The sequence below is a fragment of the Thermobia domestica genome, chromosome 2 (genome assembly GCF_964235325.1).
Source record: "Thermobia domestica chromosome 2, izTheDome1.hap1.1, whole genome shotgun sequence".
Classification (NCBI taxonomy): Eukaryota; Metazoa; Arthropoda; class Insecta; order Zygentoma; family Lepismatidae; genus Thermobia; species Thermobia domestica.
The window spans coordinates 16,460,353-16,485,898 of record NC_137455.1 but is presented as its reverse complement, the minus strand read 5'-3'; the positions used below and the strand labels follow the sequence as shown (position 1 = coordinate 16,485,898).

The 25,546-nt window shown below is 38.5% G+C and overlaps 1 protein-coding gene across 2 annotated transcripts in view; it reads right to left on the bottom strand.

Annotated features, from left to right (window-relative positions):
* Positions 1-25,546, bottom strand: part of LOC145670701 (uncharacterized) — a 546,590-nt gene that overhangs the window by 135,501 nt on the left and 385,543 nt on the right. Inside the window, exon 1 of one of the 2 annotated variants that reach the window (XM_081739494.1) lies at positions 17,832-18,729. The exons of the other annotated variant lie outside the window; for it this stretch is intronic. Within the exon in view, the coding sequence (XP_081595620.1) occupies positions 17,832-17,844 (13 nt within the window). The 5' untranslated portion in view covers positions 17,845-18,729. Of the gene's footprint in view, positions 1-17,831; positions 18,730-25,546 lie in introns of those variants that run through there. 2 annotated transcript variants of the gene reach the window in all.

Here is a 25,546-nt window from a genome sequence, read left to right as displayed (position 1 = left end):
AAACAAGAATATAGTATGATGTTTGAATTAAATTAAATTTAAAAATTAAATTAAATTAAATTAAACAATAAATTAAATGAAATCTTTCAGTTTTACGTCCCACGCCACGATTATGCCGGCTAGGCTAAAGGAGATGTCATGATGAGAAATGAATAAAGTGGGAGGAAACGAGACAACCCCAAGAAAACCCACGCACACGGTCTTTGTGCACCACAAAGTTCAGTTGAAGGAAGCTGGGGTCGAACCAGGGATCCCACGCACCAGAAGTGAATGCTCTACCACTGAGCCACAGCGGACCATGAAACAGAGAAGAATACTCCAGTTCAATAAATATTGAATGGATAAGTGTTGTGTCAAAAACGAAGAGATTAGCAAAGAACTGTAAGCTGAGTTTTGTGGTAGGTGACCAAACAATGAGGGAACACCGTGGTCTAGTGGTTAGAGCGTTGGATTCATGTCCGCGTGGTCCCGGGTTCGATTCCCGTCCGGAGCTTCCAACCAGCGTCGTGAGGCAAACCGGGCAGCTACGTGTAAACTAGACGTGACAGCCACTAGGTCTAGAAAGCTTCTGATGCTTCTGTTAGAGACTGGGCGTCGCAGCGCTCTGACCACGTGCTCGCAGCTAAAGCTGGACATAGTTCAGCCGGTCGCTAGCAGATGGCGCTGGAGCAGACTTAGGCTCACAAATGGGCCGTTACGTTAAGTGGTTTGGTTTGGACAGGGCCGTAACTTGTGGGAGGGCAACTGCCCCTCCAGGGGAGTTCCCGAAGTTCGAGGGGGAGGCCCATTTAAGACAAAATTTTCTTACTCCATATACGAACACGAAATCATAAATCAAGCATCAAACAGGTTCACTACACTACATAAACAAAACGTAAATAAAACAAAAATGAATCGTGGGCCCATTTCAATATATATTAAGGGCCCTAGAAATAATATTTATTCGTATGGCTTTGAGATTTGTCAATATTGTTCCCTTAATTAATTTGTCATGTATAGAACGGTCCCACGGGAGTAACTAACGGCCCCGCAGACATTGCCGTGCGGGAGGGCCCACAGGCTCCGAGGGGCCCATAAAGAGTAAGAGAAAGAGGGAAAGAGGGGAACCAAGAATTAGGAAAACTTTTTCTAGGGGGCCCAAATACGGGTATTAATGCTCCCCTCCCCCCCCGAAAAAATCCAAGTTATGGCTCTGGGTTTGGACCAAACAATGGTGAAAGAAAACTTCTTAAAATAGTAATGCTTAAAGACTTTCTAATAAATAAATAAATAAATAAAAATCTTATATTTAAAAGAGTTTAGTGCTAAGTCCTAATTTTCTTTTACATTTTCATTTCTACTGTGTTCTCATAACAAGAGTTACGAGTTGTATCTGCTCTCTTGCTAATTTTTTTTTCACTAATATACTTTTCTTCTAATCTCGCCAAAGAAAAAACTAGGAAAGAAAGAAAGAAAGACAGAGGAGAGAAAAAAAAACGTAAAACAGAAATCTAATTTAATCTCTTACTTTCTCCGCTCTCTTTTCCAATTACATTTAAGTTAGCTGCTGCTAATGAGATAAAAAGGTGCTCACCAACATCACTTCACTTATATTTTTAAATTTTAATAATTAAGATTGCAGAAAGGAACGAATAATTTTCATGAATAAAATAAAATAATCATAATCATAATAATAAAACAACGGTGAAGTCTCTTTTTGCATATTTCATCAAAGGGATAATTAAGATTAAAGTTGGTCTAATGGTAGTAGATTTACTTTTATCTCTGTAATTAAGTCTTGGATAAACTTATCAAAAAAAAAAAAAACGAATTAGTACTTTAAAAGCTATGAGAACAAATTTGAAAAGAGCAATCGGCCAGAAAGAGAACGAACAGGCGCGTATCTAGAAATTTTTGTTGAGAAGAGTCCAAGCTTTTTTTTGGGGGGGGGGGGGGACGTCCAATATTACAAGCCACTACGTCTATCTAGTATTGAACGGGTATTATTCTCCATCTGAAAAGACGATAAGTAATTGTAAAATACTTCCACTTATATTTTCAGAAAAGAAATGATAGAACTAGATTGTTTTCAGAAAAGAAAGAGTATAGGTGAAGTGTAGGATCAAATTTTCATGCTTCATCCATAATTCACACCGTGTTAGACAAATATAGCTTTATTGAGAAACTCTACAAATGTATGTTAAGAAGTTTTGAGGAAGTACGAACCCAGTGGATCTCCTGGGATGAGCCCTTGAGAAGGAATATGAGGATTTTAATATAGTTTTGAACTTTCAGAAGAGTTTGTGATCAATCATGCTCATCTATACATCAACGATCAATCTTTAAATTAAAATGCTAAGTTTATATTTGTTTCTGGCCAATCATTTCAACAGTGAGTTCTCGGGAACCATAGGCTGTACAAAGATGCCGTTTTCCTTGATCGATCGCAAAGTTTGAGTAGCTTGTTCAGTTCTAATTGAATATTAAAAACAGCCATTATTTCTTTATTACATTTTTTAGGGGTACACTGGAAGTGTTGAAATTTTAAAAAGGTAAAGCATCATATCCTACGGGTTATAGATTCCAACATCCCACATTTATATATGGATTAGTGTATCTCTCCGGCGTTTGTCTCATGGCCAACTGACAATGAAAAACGAAGGATAACCATTTCTTCAGTCTAAGATGAATCTTTATTGTTTGGAATGTTTTGCCCAATGAACATCATATATCGCTGTCATAATTAATTGTGTGTGTAATATATTTGCTTATCACATACTGCCTGCAAGAAGAAAGAAAACACTAATAGTACATGAATTAGAAACACAAACCGGAAGTAGGATCAAATCTTGCAAACGGTGCAAGATATTAAGAAAATAATCGAAAAAATCTACCCCTTTATAGTAGCCCTTTCAATTTTTATCAAGACCTCTTTCACTTTTGTTTGTAAAGAGACATGTACAGATGTTGTGATGAATAACAAGGAGATTCATGCTCATATGTGAATGATGCGCTGTGTAGAGAGAGCAGGTTCAGCTAGTGCTGAATTTTTTTGTTTTTAAAGTGAGAATTCTCGTTGTCTTGACTATTACGTAATGATACGTAAAGCCTTGTTCTACGTCCCTCTTAGGGAAGAAGTATTGAGTGTAAAAAGAGCGGATGCAGACTAAATGAAATAAAAGCCCTGCACTAATATTGATCTGTCTCATTGCAGACTATGTCAGAAGACAGAGACGTATGCGTATCAGCGGAAAAAAATCTACCCTTTCGTCACCCCCAGCTCTTTCACCACTTTTCTCCAACAATGACAGTGAAATCGACTTGTGCCACGCACGGTCAACATACAGGATGTGTGTGTGTGGTCTGCATTAATCAATCCGTTGGGCGACGCGTTCAGGCGCATTCTAATTAGGTTATCGAATCACGAAACGAACACTTGACTCTCTCTCTCTCTCTCTCTGCTTGTGATGAAGAACCAATCTCAACATTCCACAATGACGACGAAAATTTTACAAACCTCCATTCCTCCCCTTTCCCCTTCTTATCGTCTTCACTCCGTCTGGTTCCTAGATTTTGATTGCTGACTGCAAAACCACACGGAACATTAATCTAATGAATGTCAGTGTGGAATGACGCGGAGAACATACACGAGATTTTACATCGGTACTTTCCCAATCACTGGTTTTAATATTTCATGTTAACACTTTGCATAGCTATATATGCCTCTCTCTATCTCAAAATATATACACACATCATACAGCTGTTTTTTGTAATTGCTTGGATTATTTTTCTTCATTCTTTTCTTATTTTAACAACATGCATCTTATTCTCAACAAATTTGACTATTATATTTCCACCTTTATACGAAGATGAAAAATATACCTCTAAAGAGGCACTGGGTCCAACACTACAAGCTACTACGTCTATGTAGTATTGAATGGGTATTATTGTGCACCCGAAGAGAGGATAAGTATTTTATAATTGTAAAATGCCTTCATCTACGTATATTTTCAGGAAAAGAAAAATGATAGAACGAGATTGTGTTCATAAGAGAAAGAAAAGAAATTGGAATGAAATTTTTGAGTTTAACGTCTCACTATTATGTCCTAGGCTAAGGAAGACGGTGATTAAAGCACAAGTGAATAATGGAAGAATTGCTGAGATGGGAGTATTCCAAGAAAACCCACGGACGGTTTGGGTACAAAACCTCGCGGACCAAAATCTCGCCGGGCCGAAACCTCGCCGACCAAAATCTCGTCATACCCAAAACCTCGCCTGGCCAAAACCTCGCGGTCCTGATCTCGGGACACAGACTCTCGTTTGGTCCAAACTACGCGGGACGTAATCTCACCTGGGAAAAAATGTTGTCAGTATAAAACGTCACTAAGATTTCTTCGATGTAGAATGCTCTATATATAGCTATATGTATATATTTTGTTCGGGCCTGAGATGTATTTTATAATTTCACTTTGACAGCACAACGAAGCAGAGCGGGAGATATATAAAAATAAATAAAACTTAATAACTCTTGAACTACGAGACCAATCTCGATCTAATTTGCCACAGAGATCAGGTTAAAGCCTGGGATGTTTTTATATCATTTCACTTTGACGGGAAGGGGAAACATATAGAAATACGTAAAGATGAAAGTGGTTGCGTTTGCGACTTAATAACTCTTGAACCACCCGACCGGTCTCGATCAAATTTTCAACATAAGTGGAGTTTGAGCCTGGAATGGTTTTTATTTCACTTTGACGATGACCTTAGGAAATTCTAATAAAATCGAATAATATTTATGAAAATATGCAATAATATCTGAGTTTTTACGTCCCTCGATTATTTCTTGTAGGTTAAAGGAGACGTAGATGGTCCGGATGAAGGAAATGATGGAATGAAGAAAGTAGAAGGAAACGGGAATACCTCGAGTAAGCCCACGCACACGATATTTTGTATCTTATTATTATTATTATTATTTGTAATATGGAACTGCATATTAAGAAACTCATTAGATAAATTTTAAGCAAATGTTTTATTCCGCAAGGTTTTGGCCATGCGAGTTTTAGTCCGCGAGGTTTTGACCAGGCAAGATTTTGGCCCACAAGGTTTTCGGCGGCGAGGTTTTGGCAAGGTGAGGCTTTGGGCCACGAGGTTTTGGCCACGCGAGTTTTAGTCCGCGACGTTTTGACCAGGCAAGATTTTGGCCCACGAGGTTTTCGGCGGCGAGGTTTTGGCAAGGTGAGGCATTGGGCCACGAGATTTTGGCCATGCGAGTTTTAGTCCGCGAGGTTTTGACCAGGCAAGATTTTGGCCCACGAGGTTTTCGGCGGCGAGGTTTTGGCAACGTGAGGCTTTGGGCCACGAGGTTTTGGCCACGCGAGTTTTAGTCCGCGAGGTTTTGACCAGGCAAGATTTTGGCCCACGAGGTTTTCGGCGGCGAGGTTTTGGCAACGTGAGGCTTTGGGCCACGAGGTTTTGGACACGCGAGTTTTAGTCCGCGAGGTTTTGACCAGGCAAGATTTTGGCCCACGAGGTTTTCGGCGGCGAGGTTTTGGCAACGTAAGGCTTTGGGCCACGAGGTTTTGGCCACGCAAGGCTTTGGGCGGCGATGTTTCGGCCGCGAGATTTTGTCCGTATCCCCGCACGGATACAACGTTGTCCACCACACATTTGGCTGGGGTTCAAACCAGGGACCCTACGCACCAGAGGAAGCGCTCTACCACTGAGCTACCGTGCCCCCCCCCCTATAAGAGAAAGAGTACATATAAAGTGTAAGATCAAATTTTCATGCTACATCAATCATTTCCCTATTAAAAAAGTAGTTTTATTGAGAAAGTGTACAAATGTATTTTGAGTTAGGAAGTTTTCTTGGAGGAGGTCGTGGTGTCGGATCCGGTGGTCCATTTCCCCTCGTGGGTGTGCCCTTGCCTTGAAGGACTTTGCATTTCTTAGGACGAAGAGTTTAAAGTAATTTGCAGATTAGGAAGCAGAGAGTTTCCGCGATAATACAAAGGCTATCACACGTAAATTAATGTTTTGTACATAATTCCAATAATTTTTTTTCGAATTTACATTTTTAACGAAAGTTACTGTTGAGAAATATGAAATGAAAAATGAAATGAAATCTTTGAGTTTTATGCCCCACAGTTATGCCGGCTAGGCTACAGTAGAAATGAATACAATGGTGGAAAGAATAAAATGGGAGGAAACGGGAGAACTCCGAGAAAACAACGCACACGGTGTTTGTCCACAACAAAGCCCACTTGGCGCGAGGTGAGATCGAACCAGGATCCCACACACCGGAGGTGAACGCTGTACCACTGAACCATCGTGAGTAGGGTGGGGACACTTGCGGGTGTTTTTTTTCCTACTGCGCATGCGCAAACCCTTGACGCTGATTGGCTGGCGCAGGTCACGTGACCCCACCACGCCCCTTGACGCTGATTGGCTGGCCACGCCCCTTCACGCTGATTGGCCGGTGCAGGCCACGCCCCCGGCCACGCCCCTTCACGCTGATTGGTCGGTGCAAGCCACGCCCCTTGACGCTGATTGGTCACGCTCTTTTACGACCTCCGATTGGCTGGCACCGGACCCCGCCCCGTTCACGCCGATTGCTCACGCTCTTTTACGACCTCCTATCTACTGCGCCGACTGGCTGGCGGCGGACCCCACCCCGTTCACGCCGATTGGCTGGCGTCGGACCTCGCCCCCTTGACGCCGATTGGCTGTCCACGCGCACGGTCTGCGCAGATCGGTCGACGCCGGATCACCGCACCTGCCACATGCCACATAAGATCCGTTCCCTTTTATGAGCACTTTACGAACACATAGCAGAGCAGATATCACATTCTTCATCAACCTATTTAACATAGCACATATTGTTCCCTTTTATGAGTACTCTTTTAAACAGCAAAGACTCGTTCCCTTTTATGAACACTTTACAACCACATAGCAGAGCAGATATCACATTCTTCATCCTAGCGCATAGCAGAGTATGGCTTATTTTCTTTTACGGGGTAGCAACACCCCAACCCTCCTCCTTTCTCATCCAGGGCTTGGGACCGGCAATGGCGGAGTTTAAAAAAATAATACCATCATACTCTCATAAATGAATAAAGCATAATATCATTAGCATCAATATTGGTGAGTGAGAATTTGTTTAAGAAATCGTGCAGTGAATAACCAGATGCACGACATGCTAGATATAGAAAACAGTAATGTCCACAAAATCGAGATAAATCACCTTGAATACGTCTATTATTCCATGTATAATACAGACAGTTTCGTTTTAAAAACCTTATATGATGTTGTATATAGGGAGGTATACCATAGCTATCGAAATACTCTCCCACACGCATATTAGATATATAAACAGCAACCCAATGTTCACCAGGCTTATCACTAGAATCAGTATTTATAATTATGGCGGCTGGAAATGTATGAATAAACAAAGGTAACTCATCGGCGGCATACACACCAATAAAATGATCTTTAGGCAAATTTTGTTGTAATACTTCATAAAGCTCAATTGTATTTAACATTTTTAACTAATATATACTTTTCTCTGGAAATCAATTTCTAATTCTGAAGAGAATTCAGCATAAATAATTGCTGTTACAGGAGATGGCAGTGCTTCTTTAAAATGAACCTCTAGGCGTACACTTCCTTGCCGTTGTGGGCTAGTATGAAATCAGAATTAGATTTATTTGCTGGTTTACCCACTCAAACCAGTATTATAAGTAATAAAATAGTTCCATATAAGCCTGTGGCTTCGATAGCTGATAATGCACCAATAGAATTTGTTGTCCCCGGTCATGGGGATGACTATATTGACTTATCGCACACAATGTTTTATATTAAAGGTAAAATTACTAAATCAGATGGTTCTAATTTAACTTCTGCCGATAAGAAAATCGGCCCTGTAAATGATTTTCTCAATGCAATGTTCAGTGAATTGCAATTATATTTAAATAATCAACTTATTTCCTACTCTTCACACACATATCCATATCGATCGTATATTGAAAAACTACTAAATTATAATGCTGAAGCTAAATCAACGCATCTTCAAACATCGATGTGGTTTAAAGATACTGCAGGACATATGGATAGTGTGGCCGATGCTAATGTAGGATTTAAACAACGTTTTCTTCTCACTACTTTAAGTCAGTCATTTGAACTATTGGGTTATATTCATGCTGATATATTTAATCAGGAGAAATTTTTACTGAATGGTGTACAACTACGCATTAAACTAATTCCAGCTAAACCTACATTCTGTCTAATGGGTGACGCAGATGCTGATGGAAAAGTTGTAATTACAGATGCAACATTGCTTGTGAAAAAGGTTGATGTATCACCAGCAGTTAAAATAGCGCATAATAAAGTATTACAAAATCCTAAATTTAGAGTAAAATATCCTATAACAAAAGTGCAAGTGAAGACTGAAACGCTGCCACAAGGAATTATGGATAGTACACTTCCAGATCTATTTTCAGGCCTAGTGCCTAAACGTATTATTATTGGTTTTGTTACTAATACTGCTTTTAATGGTACTTATCAGACAAATCCGTTCAATTTTCAGCATTTTAATATGTCATTTTTTACACTGTATGTTGATGGAACGCCTGTGCCTTCCAAACCATTACAACCTGATTTTGGTAATAAGCTATATATACAAGCATATTCCACGTTATTTACAGGTTCAGGTATTTATTATTCTAATCAAGGTAATAATATTTCACTAGCCGAATATCCTAATGGTTATACTCTACTGGTGTTTGATTTAACTCCCGATTCTAGTGCTAGCGCTGGATTTCATACTAGCCCACAACGGCAAGGAAGTGTACGCCTAGAGGTTCATTTTAAAGAAGCACTGCCATCTCCTGTAACAGCAATTATTTATGCTGAATTCTCTTCAGAATTAGAAATTGATTTCCAGAGAAAAGTATATATTAATTAAAAATGTTAAATACAATTGAGCTTTATGAAGTATTACAACAAAATTTGCCTAAAGATCATTTTATTGGTGTGTATGCCGCCGATGAGTTACCTTTGTTTATTCATACATTTCCAGCCGCCATAATTATAAATACTGATTCTAGTGATAAGCCTGGTGAACATTGGGTTGCTGTTTATATATCTAATATGCGTGTGGGAGAGTATTTCGATAGCTATGGTATACCTCCCTATATACAACATCATATAAGGTTTTTAAAACGAAACTGTCTGTATTATACATGGAATAATAGACGTATTCAAGGTGATTTATCTCGATTTTGTGGACATTACTGTTTTCTATATCTAGCATGTCGTGCATCTGGTTATTCACTGCACGATTTCTTAAACAAATTCTCACTCACCAATATTGATGCTAATGATATTATGCTTTATTCATTTATGAGAGTATGATGGTATTATTTTTTTAAACTCCGCCATTGCCGGTCCCAAGCCCTGGATGAGAAAGGAGGAGGGTTGGGGTGTTGCTACCCCGTAAAAGAAAATAAGCCATACTCTGCTATGCGCTAGGATGAAGAATGTGATATCTGCTCTGCTATGTGGTTGTAAAGTGTTCATAAAAGGGAACGAGTCTTTGCTGTTTAAAAGAGTACTCATAAAAGGGAACAATATGTGCTATGTTAAATAGGTTGATGAAGAATGTGATATCTGCTCTGCTATGTGTTCGTAAAGTGCTCATAAAAGGGAACGGATCTTATGTGGCATGTGGCAGGTGCGGTGATCCGGCGTCGACCGATCTGCGCAGACCGTGCGCGTGGACAGCCAATCGGCGTCAAGGGGGCGAGGTCCGACGCCAGCCAATCGGCGTGAACGGGGTGGGGTCCGCCGCCAGCCAGTCGGCGCAGTAGATAGGAGGTCGTAAAAGAGCGTGAGCAATCGGCGTGAACGGGGCGGGGTCCGGTGCCAGCCAATCGGAGGTCGTAAAAGAGCGTGACCAATCAGCGTCAAGGGGCGTGGCTTGCACTGACCAATCAGCGTGAAGGGGCGTGGCCTGCACCGGCCAATCAGCGTGAAGGGGCGTGGCCAGCCAATCAGCGTCAAGGGGCGTGGTGGGGTCACGTGACCTGCGCCAGCCAATCAGCGTCAAGGGTTTGCGCATGCGCAGTAGGAAAAAAAACACCCGCAAGTGTCCCCACCCTACTATCGTGCCCCCTATTGAGAAATAGACAACCATACAAATACATATCATGCCGAAACATAAAAGCTCAGAATCCCCTACTTTCGCGTCGGGTTTTCGTCGGTCGTACTAGGAAAATGTCGTATTGGGAAAATGCCTACTAAACAGGCCCTGACCGATACCTTTCTAAATCGTTGCTAATATTTTTGTTGTTCAATATCCAGTGTAAAGTGGCCTCCGAACTGTATCTGGTGATTGTTAAATAAATAAATAAATAAATAAATAAACGATGACATTACGGGCCGACATGAGTTATGAATCATAATCTATGGCTAAGGGTTAATGTTGCCACAAGATGAGACGAGAAATAAGGCTTTCTAGTCTCGTAAATTTCGCTCAAATATCATCTTACATCGATTCTACTAAGAATTCTTCCCTGTCTCGTCTCGATTCTCCAAAAAAAGAAAAAAATCTCGTCTCTAATAAATTTATGAACAGCACATCATTTATGACTTGACTTTTTTCTTCTTAATTTTTGCCTAAAAGTTATCACAGCCCTTCCACGCCACGACAAGTCCATGAACAGTGTGGTATAACAAAATGAAAATGGAATCTTTAAGTCTAACGCCCCACGATTATGTCATTTATTCTCAGAGAGACAATGGTTTAAACAAGTGAATGACGACGGAAGAATTAGTGAAATGATAATTTGGTAGGGAATAGAATTACCCCGAGAAAATCCAGGGACACGAAGTTGTCGACCACAAACTACTTAGCCGGAGATCGAACCAGTGACCTCACACATCAGAGGTAAGAGCTCTAGTGGTATAACAACATTTAAACCATACTCATTATTGGAGTATAGTGTATAGTTAATTGTGTATCTTAGAACGTTGATAAATTATCTTCACTGTATTCGTGGAATCACTTAATCAATTTATACTATGACTCACGTTAACACCAAAACAGTGTTTAAGACCTAAGACTCAGATGACTAGTGTAGCCCATGTTCTCGTCCCGAAAACGAGACAAGTCTCGTCTCAAATTTCATCTCGTCTTGTAGGCAACGCTACTAAAGTACCCACGAGACGAGACAATTTTTGTGATGAGATACGGGAAAGGAACTCTGCCAACAGAAACATACACTTTCCGAGACGAGCATTATTTCCACGACATCTTTCCGAGACGAGACACCCTTGATTCTTGTCTCGGAGGCAACCCTAGCTTGTGACGATTAAGAAAGTACACGTTTAACTACGTGATGTATGGTCAGCGCATACTCCCATTATGGCTATCTCGACCCACAGTCAGCTTATTTCTTTAATTCACGTACACAGGGAAAAAATGTATGTGGCGTACGTAAAAAACGTAGGTTACATGCGTAAATACTTAACTTATGACTATATGCAACATCGTACAAAAACCGCGTAACTGAAAGTGTATGTTCTATAATACTTTCCGTATAAGTGTTCCAACTATACATAAAGGAAGAACGGCGGTAAGGATCTCACATACAGATGGACATATATATCATATAGTTGACGTATGTAACACACGTATACATATATAATATATAATATACGGAAGATGGTTGGATGTCAGACATCCTGCAGCGGCACGCTGTAACATCTAAGCCGAAAAAAAAGACAGTACATATGCAGTATATGGATAACTTATGATCCGTACAGATTTTCGTAGTAAACGTATGGAATCTGTATATTTCTACATCTGTCCGGATAACAAATTTTTCTCAGTGTACCTCTCCAAATTGTTTCATGATACCGGCTGAGTACCGAAGCCAGGATTCTAGTTTTGCACTAGGTAAGTCTGCTAGAACATGCACTGAGCTTTATTAAATAAAATAATAAAATTTTAGGCAAGAACTATTGATCGTAATTACGAACGAAAAGGTGGTGAAAAAGATAAAAGATCACACGCATTTTTAAGAAGCAAGCCTGAAAAATCCTTACATTTACCGCGTTTTTTTCCCTCACATAAATCAACGGAAGAAAGGGAAGCTAAGCACGCTTCCTTCCGCTTTCCGTCCTCATCAGGTAATACAGCCACGTGTTCTTCCGTAGGTACCTTGAGCTCTATGTGGCTTCTGAACACATCCATCCACACGTCATTTCCGTCCTTTATATTGTGTTCTCCTTCCGAACTCAAGGACATTAGAATCAGAGTAGGAGGGTTAAAGGATCACGCAAATTTGCTTAACATAAATTGTAATAAAGTGTTTCTTTTTTATTTTCTAATCCACTCATTATAAATAGGATATTACGCAAGCGTTCTAACAAAATATTTAATAAAAGTAGGCCAGCGTAGCATGTTCTGTACATAACGACAAAAATTCCGAGGCCAACACACACACACAATGTCTCGGCTTGTATTGATCATTATGGTAGTTAGTCTCCAATTATTTAAGAACCGCCGTTGCTGCCTATATTTTGCTTTTGATCACGTAAACAAGAGAATTCCGAGATAGCTCTCCCATGGTTGCCACAATATAAAGCAGTTTATTATGCAAATGAAATCTAAAGGATCATATTGGATTTCACTAATTACGTTCCTCTATCCATTCTTTTAGCTCATTTATATATAGCTGGTGGTCTGCACGTAATAGTATGTAGCAGGAGAGGTTTCACGAGGTCCCTAAAACTCAACATACATTTGTACAGTCCGCAGAAAAAAAAACCTGCAACATGAGTTTTTTTAATTTTATTTATTTATTTATTTATTTATTTATTTACATTTGCTCAGTCGCGTTACTCTTAGTCGGTTACCTAGAGCATTCGAAAACCGACGAGTTATCATCATTGCGAATTATTTCTATGGTATTTTTTTCTTTATTTCCATAAGTATGTAAGTTTATTGTAAAACTACGCCTAACAGCGCAGGGAAGATCCTGAAATCAACTGTTTATTTAATATACCAGTTAATAAGAATTAAATTGCCTACTTCATAATTTGTCTTGTTAATGAGTTATTTATCAAAAAAAAAAAAAAAGAGAGAGAGAGAGAAGAAAGTAAAAATGAAAGAAAAGAAAGCCAAATATACAGTAAAAAGGAATTTAAAAAAGTAACACATATAAGAGAATTTTTTTTTAAAAAAAAAGAGCAAGAAAAGTAGCACGGAGCATGCTGAAAACCCTTTTAACTAAAGCATCAATTTCAGCAGATCAATACGTTTATCCTTGTGTCATAGAATAATACTAAATACGTTAGCTATCCAGCAACAGTCCATATGGTTAATATTGCATATTAGCCTTTGTACCAATAGATATTCCCCCAAAATACAGCTATATTTCAATTCTATGCTGTTCACATGCACATTTTAAGGTTATTTGTTTCGTGGTCTGTTATTAATTACCGACAACGGAAGACCACATTGGGGCATTCATTCATTAAATTAGCTGCTGTTGTGTACCAATAATTTCATTCGTTCGTTTCGTGGTGACTCTATGGATTATTATTGCGTGCAGTTGAGCAGCATCACATCTGACACACAAATTCCACACACAGAGAGAAATATGGTCAGGTACAGGAGGGGGATGTGGGAAATTCCTGTTGGTTAAAACTACCACTCCAATGGGAATATTGCGTAAGAATTCTCCCATTATTAAATTACTGGCTGAAATGTTTTGTTCGGGATACTTATTGAAGTGAAGATCAACTTACTTGAGTTAGAGGCTTCCCTTTAACCATGTACTGCCCACAAGACGACACGAGACGATATAAACTTTCTTAGTTTCGTGTCGTCAATTTTGTAGGTCTACTCTCAAAGAATCATTTCTCATTTCGTCTCGAAGAATAATTTCTCGTCTAGTCTTGAAGAATAATTTCTACTCTCGTCTCGAAGAATAATTCGTCGTCTTGTCTCGAGGGAATCATTTCTCGTCTAGTCTTGAAGAATATTTTCTAGTCTCGTCTCGAAGAATCATTTCTCGTCTAGTCTTGAAGAATAGTTTCTAATCTCGTCTCGAAGAATCATTTGTCGTGTCGTCTCGAAGAATCATTTCTCGTCTTGTCTTGCAAAAGCATTTCTAGTCTCGTCTCGAAAAATAATTTCGTGTCTCATCTCAGAGAATCCTTTCTCGTCTCGTCTCGTCTCGATTTCAGTTTCTACTTCAAAACGAGCCAGGTTTCCATTCGCTGTAATGTATCTGAGGTTTCTGCAAGCAATATTTTCAATATCTTGCAAAATACCTATAGATATCAACGCTTTTTTTCGGATCTTTCGGACAACACTTCATCCAGATGCCAAGTGTTGTTCCATTCTGAAGCCAATTCGTTCACGGCTTCCTAAATCCTTGTACTATCTGCCGAAAAAAAAAAAAAACTAGTAGCTTGTCCTCCTCTTTCCTTCTCGTGCCAAAGCTCACAAAAATTATCACGAGATTACCTAAATCACGGGATTACCTGATTTCACCATAGATTCTTCTTCATGTGGTTTAACGTCTACGTCTCATACAGGATAGTGTCTTTACTGGAAAGTAGCATTCAAACCAACGTACCCATTTACAACTAGAAACTAGGACATTTACGCTTCTGCTTCGTGGAAGTGAATCATTTGAATGCTGGAGCAGATATGATAACAAATCCCGTAACGTATAGTAACAGCAAGGGTAAATAGTCGCTTGTAAGCACTGTAGTCACAACATGAAGTCTACGTAGCCAGTAGATGTCATTCCGATAAGTGAGAATTTCCTTGAAAAAAGAAAAGAAAAGAAAAATCATCTCACCCGAACTCCCCAAAGGATTGAAAGCAGAAGATTGTGATTGTGCGGCAGGCGTTCGTTCACCTAATTCATTTCTTTCGCCTTTCGAAGACAACACTTGACGAGAGAGAGAAAGCCGTCGGTAGCTGTTGAAGAAAAAAACAAAAAAAAAAAAAAAAAAAAAAAAAGGAAAAAAACTGACGCAAATGATGTCACGAGATCAACGCAATTCTCTTTTGACACACGACCATTCTTCTATCTTCTTTCTAGGGAAATCGAAAGACTTAATACCTGAAGATTAACCTACAACAAAAAACGGTAGGAGGATTTCAGTAGGAGTATCGTGTATTCCTTTCCCTCTCTTGCCACCAACAAAGAGGGAGAGGCTTGTTTCAATTTATACGAGTGACCAGTTCCAACTTTTTAAAATATACACGTACTGTTATCCATGAGACAAGAAAAATGAAAATTCTCGTAATCAAAATTAAATTTGACGAGTCTCGTAACAATTACTAGATCACCCAAATCCTAGATCTCAAACAACTGTTCTAGATTTATGTAACTCATAGAACAAAACCTATAAATTGATAAAATGATTGTCCGAACACAATGAAGAGCATTTATCAACGTTTAAAGATATGCAACTTATATAACAGCAAAGGATAAATATCGGGTAATGGAGTGAGGACTTTTTTTCTTATCCTTTAATCGATGTTCTGAACAACAGTTGCTTACAGTTACTAAATACATAAAGTAAAGGAGAGATCTTACAATAAAACAGATCAAATTATTAGAAACTATTAGAATTATGCACAATCCGGTGAAATAAACTCTGGTCACTCGTCTTTTGCAGAAACACAAATAAAATATTCAATTACGTAGCTTTGTAATAGATTTTCCAGCATGTATTAAAAACGTCTCTATTTGGTACAGTCTGCGACACACGGAAATAGCACGGTACTGTTTGAATATAAAACATACTCCTTTCTTTTGTCGATGATTGTACAATTCTACGTAAGGTAAAAAAAATGGTTAATTGATTAATTTGGAGTTTAACAACATTTTCAGCACGAAGGCTATGTGAGACATTGACTTCCCGTTTAATCGACCCGAATTACATCAGCTCCAATCGGGAATCGAACACAGGTTTCCCGAGCAGAATGCAAGTATGCTAACTATATAATCACGAGGGAGATGGAATGAGGATTTTAAAAAAGCACGGTAGTTTCAAAATAAATATGGGGTGGGGATCAACGGAAGTGTACCAAACGAGTGATTGTGACATTTGTATCGTGGCTGAAGAAAGCAAGAAAGCATCTTAGTCCAAATCGAACACGCGATGTCAATTCCGATTCGACTTTGTGTCCATGTCAACAATTCAAAATAACCCTACACTTGGAAGTCAGAAAAAAAAACACTTTTTTTCTAATTAGTTTACTTAACAGGTGTTCCGACAAGCAGTGGCAGATCTAACCCGGAGTCGGGAGGCCTAGTCCCCTAGAAATTTTTGGGTGACAAAAATTATTTAAGCTATTATTTACATTTAAAAAAAAAGTTTATAGTAAACTCAAGATATATCTATCATATCCTGGAGTCTGTCCCCCAGTTTTCACCTCCTGGATCCGCCACTGCCAACAAGAACGAAAATCGATAGCGAGTGTTGATTAACTTTCGTGATTTGCACTTTTATACGTGAATACGTAGTATGAAAACAAGGTGTGTTCTATCAAAGCTGAAATCTCTGCCATCGTGTTTAACATACCATTACCAAGCATCAACTTGCTGACTGACAACCCCCGGCGACTAACAAGCGGCTTCATGTAATATACATAACTTCATCAACAATAATAGAATTAGGGCTATCCTGAGTTAGATTCCCGGCAGACCATCGAACGCACTTTAAAATGTCTCAGAGTCAGCCTTGTTCTGGATAACCTCGCTATTGACAGAACGTAACTACAACTCATTCCAACAACCCTTCCTGCTAGTCTAGGGGTTAGCGTGTGTGTTTTAATGCACCATTACAAAGCACGTGGTCCTGGCTTTGATTCTCGGTAAAGAACATTACGGTGGTTCAGATTCCACCTTGGGGGGCGCGGTGGCTCAGTGGAAGAGCGTTCACCTCCTGTGCTTGGGGTTCCTGGTTCGATTCCAGCTCGCGCTGTGTGGACTTTGTGGTGGACAAACACCGTGTTCCTGGGGTTTCTCGGGGTTCTCCCGTTTCCTCCCACTTTCTTCATTCCACCATTTCATTCATCTCTCATCATCAACGTCTCCTTTAGCATAACCGGCATAACCGTGGGACGTAAAACTTAAGGATTTCATTTCAGATTCCACCTTAAACTGTAAGTCTACGACTCTTATAATAGCTTCGGTGCTGACCAGAGGCACTACACTTCATTCAGTAAACCAACAAACATATACAAATCCAGAAATGCCTTTCCCCCCGATGGTTTAGGTGCAATATCCGAAATTTAGCATTTTCTTGCCAAATTTACCATTCTGTCACCCTAAATGTGCTTTTCTCCACACAAATCTGCCATTTGCCAGTTTAATTGTATCATTTTCAATTCAAATTATGCCTTCCCAATCATTTTCATGGTCTCAAAATACGCGTTAAAACCCGCCTGTGGGGACCCCTGTACAAATCAACCCTTCAAACCAAATTTGTTTCTGAATGGGCTACTACGTACATTGTAACATAGCAAGTTCAGAATTCGAGTTGGAATGGAAAGAAATGCAATTTCTTCCGTATAACAACTTGGCATTAGAGTATAAGTTTCCAATCCATCATTTAATACGTGCTTGTCATCAACGCTTCCTTAATCTCAAAGGTAGTGAAGGAAATACGACGAGGGAGCAATGAACGGATGTCTGAAGGTCATGCATTGCCCAAATGAGGCCAGCAATACAAGCCGACAGACAGACTCAATGAATGTTTATGTTTATTTGCGTGAACAAAGGACCCGCATCCAGAGTGACTCCAGAAACTCTCTCACTCACCTGTATGGAACATGATCCTGTCTGACTAGCGTGTCACTACCGTTGCAGTAGGTGAAGTTCATCTCCAATTACTTCTAACCACCAACCACAACGATTCGCGTTCAAAAGGTTGTAAAACATCCTCATCTCGTGCTTCAGCGGAGAAGAGATCTCTTTGACACAGACAAAAACACACTTTTCTTGCGATCAACACTTTACAAGAGTCGTGATCCCGAAATGGATATTGCAATCAAAACACAAGAAACACCCATCAGCACACACACACACATACACACAACAGAGAACACGCGGACAGACAGGACGCGTGGCACAAAAACACATGCAATCCTCGCAAGGATTCCTACGACACCTCCGCGGCCGTTCTCGCACCGCTCGGCAACATCCTTGCTTTCGTTCTGCAGCCTTCGGCGTAACAACACGACCAGCTGACGCTCCGGACCTCCAGCAAGTGTTGCCAGCTATGTAACACGAAAATTAACTCCTTGCCTCTGTACAATATTCATGTTCTGAGCACGATGTCGGCTTTTTTTTTTTTTTTTTTTTTTTTTTTAAAGGTACAGTTAGTTTATTTTTATAAACTAATCAGGTCAGAACAAACACATCTCTTTCAGTCTAGTTAACTGATTCTGTCAACTCATAGCATTAAAATACATACGCAATAACTCACAGCAATTAAACTTTATTTTTTTTTATATTAAAAATAAACATTGTATTGTTTATTTTAAGGAAACAACTGACGCATAGAATGAATGAATGTTTTAGTTATGTTCTGTGCTGGGGGCTGTTGAAGATAAATATAACTGCATAATATTACAATTACAGATTATATAATAAAGTGAGAAAACTTTATTTATTAAATGCAATTATTAGCAATGTTCAACAAATGAAATGAAATGAAGTATTTCAGTTTAACATTCCACGATTATGTCCTTTAGGCTAAGGGAGACGATGATTAACGTAAGTGAATAATGATGGAATAATTGGTGGAATGAGAATCTGGGAGGAAACGGGAGCATCCGAGAAAACCCACGGACAAGATGTTGTCCATCACAAACTTACTTGGCCGGGGAACGAACCAGGATCCCCACGCACCAGAGGTAAGCGCTGTTGTGCATTTATTACCAAAGTTCCAGACATGATTTTTTTTTTCACTTTAACGTCCCACAAGTATGCCCTTTAGACTAAGGTAGTCGATCATTAAAGTAAGTGAACAATACTGAAATAATTAGTGGAATGAGAAAGTGGGACGAAACGGAAGTACCCTGTGAAAACCCAAGAACACGATGTTGTCCACCACAAAGTTACTTGGCCTGGGGATCGAACTAGAGACCCCACGCACCAGAGGTAAGCGCTCTATCACTGAGCTACCATACCCCCCTCCCCAGCAAAGTTCTAGATACAACCAGAACGAAGAAAATATTTTCAGGGGAAAATATTCAGAAAAATAAGAAGTTGATTACGGTCTATGTTTAGAGCTAGCATCCCGCTGAGTTCGTTATATGCATGTTGGGATTTCCAGAAGACTTGGGAAAATTTCCAGCATGTTGGGATTTAAAAGAACTAAACTTTTTACTTTTCACATTAAAACTCAATGTGTCCGATGACTATTACTGCTGTAATAGCAGTGACAGTTTTCTCTTTCCTCAGTGGTTCTGCAAGTCACGGTAGAGGTCTGCATGGGCTCGGGCCTACAAAGCATATATAACTTCGGGCCCAGGCCGTGAATTATTAAATATACAACCATATTACTCGGACCTTTGTAAATACTGTACAACGATATATATTGCTCCGTTCTTTCTGGAGAACTTTTTCAAGTACAACTGCAAAATTAAATCTCTAATTGCTGTAAATAAAAATACAATTTTGCGTTAATTACTAAGTTTCTGTAATTTCTTTCGGGCTTATTACGTGCTCATTTCATTATTACACGAGCTCGGGCCGGGCTTGGACCTAAATGCTGAAACATATTTCGGTCTCGGGTCAAGCCTCATATTGTAAATTCACGGGCCAGGCCGGGTCCGGTCTAAAAATACCGGCCCGTGCAGACCTCTAAGACACGGTGGCTCACAGGGCACTTACCTCTGACGCGTGGAGTCGATCCTCGACCAAGTAAGTTTGTGGTGGACAACATCCTGTCCGTGCATTTTCTCCGAGTATTCCCGTTTCCTCTTACTTTCTCATTCCACCAATTATTCCATCACCATTCACTTACTTCATTTAAGGTTGGTTTAAAGGGACAAGTTTTGCCGATAGATGGCACTACAGTCTTCGTATCTTTCGCATGTATTTTTTTTTTTTAACCTTTCACGAATATTTACAATTTCTCTTACAAATTTCAACCTAGGGACTTCAAATTTTTAGAAAAGGAACTTCATAACCTATAAAAGGGAACACTCTGTGCCGATTTTTTATTTAGAATATTCTTCATTGTTGAAATGGCTTGATTGTTGAAATGGATATACAAACCTTTAACAATAGAACTGTTTCAACTGTGAAGAAAATTCTAAATAAAAAAAAATCGGAACGGATTGTTCCCTTTAATAGGTTATTAAGTTACTTCTCTAAAAATTTGAAGTCTCTAGGTTGAAATTTGTAAAAGAAATTGTAAATTTTCGTGAAACGTAAAAAAATACATGGGAGAGATACGTATGAAGACTGTAGCGACATCTATCGACAAAACTACACTAACCTTAATCACCGTCTCCCTTAGCCTAAAGGGCATAATAATGGAACGTTAAATTTAAAGATATTTCATTTCTTGGACGGGTCATGAAATATTATATAAGAATTGTTTAACAAAATATATCAGAACTGGTAATGTGAAGTAAAAGCGTAACCCGAGAGATTAAACATTTTTATTTTTGCAAAATCAATATACGTGCATACTAAGCAAATAAACAAGGTAGTAAATAAATGAGCAAAATTAGTTTAAAACTCGTGTGGAAACGTTATCGAGCTGAACGTTTTTCGAGATGTCTAATTACTCCGAAACTTTAGGGAAATGTCTTGCGAAACGTTCAATTAACTAACCATTTTCAAGAACGTTTAGTTTTAACCAAACGTTTCACGAAACTTTAACTAGCTAAACGTCTTGTTTAAATGTTTTATTAATCAAACATTTTTGCGAAATTTTCAAACTAGCTAAATGTTCTGAGAAACTTTAATTAGCTAAAATAAATAAATAAAAATGAAATGGTAAAACACGAATATAAAAACATTTTCTTAGCGAGGTTTAAACATTTGTATGTTAGATAAGATTTTGCAAACGCTAAACATTTAAAAATCTATGTACACATAGGTGGGTTAAAAATTGTCCACACTTTTATTAGGATAAGCATTTTGTTTCGTTATCATTTCATAACTCAGCTTTTGTGTCAAAAAATAATATAAATTTTATTTTCTGTCATTCAATACTTTTAATTTCCAGAAAATAACCCAAAATTTTACAAAAAAAGTTTTCGTTGTGGACAAAAAGTACCCTCCTTTGGTGTAATATGTTACCATAATGTACATGAGGTTATTTCCAGTTAAATTTGAAGATTCTGTATGCGTCGCTACGGGTACAGATGACGCGCAGCGTCGTACATCTAAATGGAAAAGACCTGCTGGTTTCAGAATGATGATATTAAAAGTGAAATCCCCAGTGGATCCCCGATTGGGAAGAGATTTATTCTTTCGTTCTATCTTCTCTCCGGTGCTACTTTAGGAGTTTAAATCGCATCTATAAAATGGACATCTGGAGATACATAAAGGTACTCGGAGCGAGGTATCGACTAGAGTTGTGTGATATCCGGGTTTGGATATCGAAAATACATACCGGAAAAATATTGAAACATGATCGATACATCGAAAAATATCAAAAAAAGATCGAAATATATTGAAGTATCGATCGATAAGTACAATTCTTCTACGTATCAACATTTGAAAAATATCCATATAACGAAATATTGCACAGCTGTAAAACCGAGTATATCACTTCATGTACTGTGCAAGTATGTAGTCGTATGTTTCCACATCGACCCTGGACTTCACTGCCCTGCGCAGTATGGGAGGTACCCTTTACTTTTATTTCCAAGTTATCATATTGGAAAACCCAAACACGGAAAGAAAAAGGAAAATACGTTCTAGTTACTAATCATCAGGGCCCGGATCTTGTTGACCTAAAATTTTGTAAAAAGTGACCTATAAAATGACACTAAAAATCCTGTAAAATGACCCTAAAATTCACAAAAATTTACCTTAAAACTTGCGTTTTTTAAAACGTTTATTTCGTTAAACATTGACATTTTTTAATATGCATAGTGTTTTAATTAACGTTTCTCACTCATATTCAAAAAGTTTTGTTTCAGTTAGTTGCAGTCCATTGATCAGCCCATTGTACGGCATTGTACGTACTGAAAGCGTCAATTCACTCCTGAGTTGAAACTAGAAAGCACTCTTAAACAGTAAAAGTTTGCAAGTGTAGACTACATGAAAATAAAAGATAAAAACCCTGTTTAAAGTCCTTGTACGCCTTCTAATCCATTTTTAGTTATTCACGTGATCACATCCTTTGTGGTCAACAACCCAAAACTGTCTGTCTGGCCACCTACCATCACCCATCTTTCGTCAACCTGCTACAAGTTAGTTTTCATTAACTTATTTAAGAATGCAGTTTTTCCACCCCAATAGTCAGAAGCGTGAAAAGAGATTTCATTTTAAGATTTTTTTATGTAGAAGTAAAAGAATATAAAGCCCATAAGTGACCTAAAAGTGACCTTAAAATATTAAAAAATGACCTGAAACTTCAAAACGGCAAAAAGTGACCAAAAGTTGACCCTAAAAAAATATATTTTTAAAACCTAGAGTTGGTGTGTAACGTTTTTATTTGAACTTGCCTTGTCCTATGCGTAAGAGAGAAAAGTTGACTTGTCAACAAGATCCGGGCCCTGCTAATCATGCATTCACCAGTCTTGTGACGTATGTCCAGGTGGAATGGCCAGTCTTTTACGCACATTAGACACTCAACTTGACGATTGTTTGAATAAATACGAGTACATACAAACCAGGAAATATTGCTTCCCTTCCATTCTCATAACTAGTTGTAAGAAACTTCAGTAGAGGAAAACAAATTACAGAAAAGTTTGCTATTTGTAATAATAATAATAAAAAAAATCTGACAGAGTTCTGGCCCCTTATCTAACGTAGTAGGGACATTAAGAGCCTGACATACTAAAAATAATACAAAATTTACCATTTCTCTTTTGTTTGTTTTCTATAACTAAAAGGAGATAATGGAATGCAACTTACCACAATCATAACAAATGTTATTCTACAACGGAAAACATGAACCTGAAGAATTTTCAGTGTTGCTATCCATACAAATTGCAGTGTTGCCAGAATAACATTTGCCCCAAAACCTAAGTTAAGGAAGGCAGCGACTAGAGGAACGAGCTCAACTGCATTTGATTACATATCATTTTGTCTTGAATTCCTGTGAAGTACTTTTCAAATAATAGTTGTATTTAGTTTGTAATAAACAAAATAGTTTTAACATACAGTTATTAAAACTAAATAATAATATTATATTTTTAAAAAGTAGATCACAGGATAACAAAACAACATGATACGTAATCACATGCAATTGAGTTCGTTCCTCTAATCGCTGCCTTAACTTAAATTTTTAGGAAAATGTTATTCTGGCAACACTGTAATTTCTATGGATGGCAACACTGTAATTTCTATGGATGGCAACACTGAAAATTCTTTCGGTTCGTATTTCCTGCTATACAATAACTATCTATGATTGTGGTAAGTTGCATTTCATTATCTCCTTTCACTTATGAGAAACAAGTAAAAGAAAAATGGCAAATTTTGTATTATTTTTAGTATATCAAGCTCTTAAATCAGTAGAGCAGGGAGTAAGGTAGCCAATATCTTTCAGTTATAATTGACAAATACATACACAACACTGGAAATCATTTACTTGTTTATTATTTATAAAACTTGTCGATATCATGTGTGAGAAGACCTTACACTGAAATTACGGTCAAGTTGTATATTTGAAGATATCGACCCAGCATTCATCTGGTGAAACTGGGATTAAAAAAAAAAAAAAAAAAAAAAACTAACTAACTAACTAACTATATGGCCTATGGAACCCGGAGGTTCAATGCCGCGTTCACAAAAGCTCTCCACTGACTCCTATCCTTAGCTAACTGCATCCAGTTTCTACTTGTATTCAAATCTCGGCGAGATCCTCATTGTCCTCCCATCTGCGCCTAGGTCTTCCTAATAGTCGTTTTCCGATTGGTCTTCCAGACAAGACTTTGAAAGCGTTTCTACATTCTTCTATTCTTGCTACATGACCCGCCCACCTAAGCCTCCTAGACTTGACGACCCTAACAATGGTAAACCATATAAATTATGTAGTTCCTCGTTGTGAAGTTTCCGCCATTCCTCATTCCCGTTCCTCTTGAGTCCGAATATTCGTCTCAGGATCTTGTTCTCAAATACTTTCAGTCTATGTTCTTCCCTCAGAGTAAGTGACCATGTTTCGCAGCCATACAGCACAACGGGCATGATTATCGTTTTGTATATTTTAAGCTTCAAATTCCTCGACAGAATTCGCGACTGGGATTTAAAAAAAAAAAAAAAAAAAAACCCTCGAAAATTGTTAGAATAGATGTACATATGATTCGAAGACAGGACCTCCGGACTGCAAAGCAGGAACGCTAACCATCCCCTTCTCAGCTTGATGCTCTCAGATCTTCCCAGGCGCGCAGCCAGAAATTTCTGTTGGGAGGGGTCCAAAATTTGGAAGGACGTCCAAAAATACAAGACACAACATCCATGTACTACTGAATCAGTGTTACTATACTGTTAAATAAAGTAAAAAAAAATGATAAAACTAAATTGTTTTTATAAGAGTACAGACGATGTGTAAGATCAAATCTTTATTCCACATTAATCATTTCTATGCTGAACAAGTACAGTTTTAATAAGAAATTGTATAAATGTATGTATATCGAGTTCCGAAGTTTTAGGGAGATGTGAACCCGGCCGACCCCCCACATAGGTGCACCCCTGGACAACGGCGCCGATTTCTCTGTAACTTTGGGGGACCATTCACAAAAAATGCATACAAAAATACATATAACAATAAAAATACATATAAAAATACATATTCATAAAAATACATGGGGGCCCACGTAAGATTTTGGGGGGCCCGGGCTCCTCGCCCCCCAAGATCGGCGCCCTTGTCCCTGGACCTTCCGCCACTGCCATCCAGTTACACAATACGGTACGCATCTTCGCCATTGCTGATATATGTTTTTTTTTTTTTTTTTTTTTTTTTTGCAAAGGTTGACATAATCAGACCTCCTTGTGAAAATCGAAGAAAAATAATTTCTAAAATAATTGGCAATATATTTCTGCAAAAGGCTGAACGAACAGTGATGTTAAAGCCAGTGCCGGTCCTTGTAATCTATTTTTGTTGCAGGCGAGATAGTGTGCTGGGAAATGGCATATATTGGGAGTATTCATTTTGTATGATGATCTCTGCACCCGTCAATTGTATCTGGCTGAAGCTCAGGTCGTGTTTCAGAGCCCACGTTAATAGTAGATCCTCTCCTTGATAATCTGGGTGTTGCACAAGGATGGAAAACAAAAACTAAATTCAACTTGATAACGAAATTAATTATACAAACAAGAAACGCGTATTATTATTATTATTA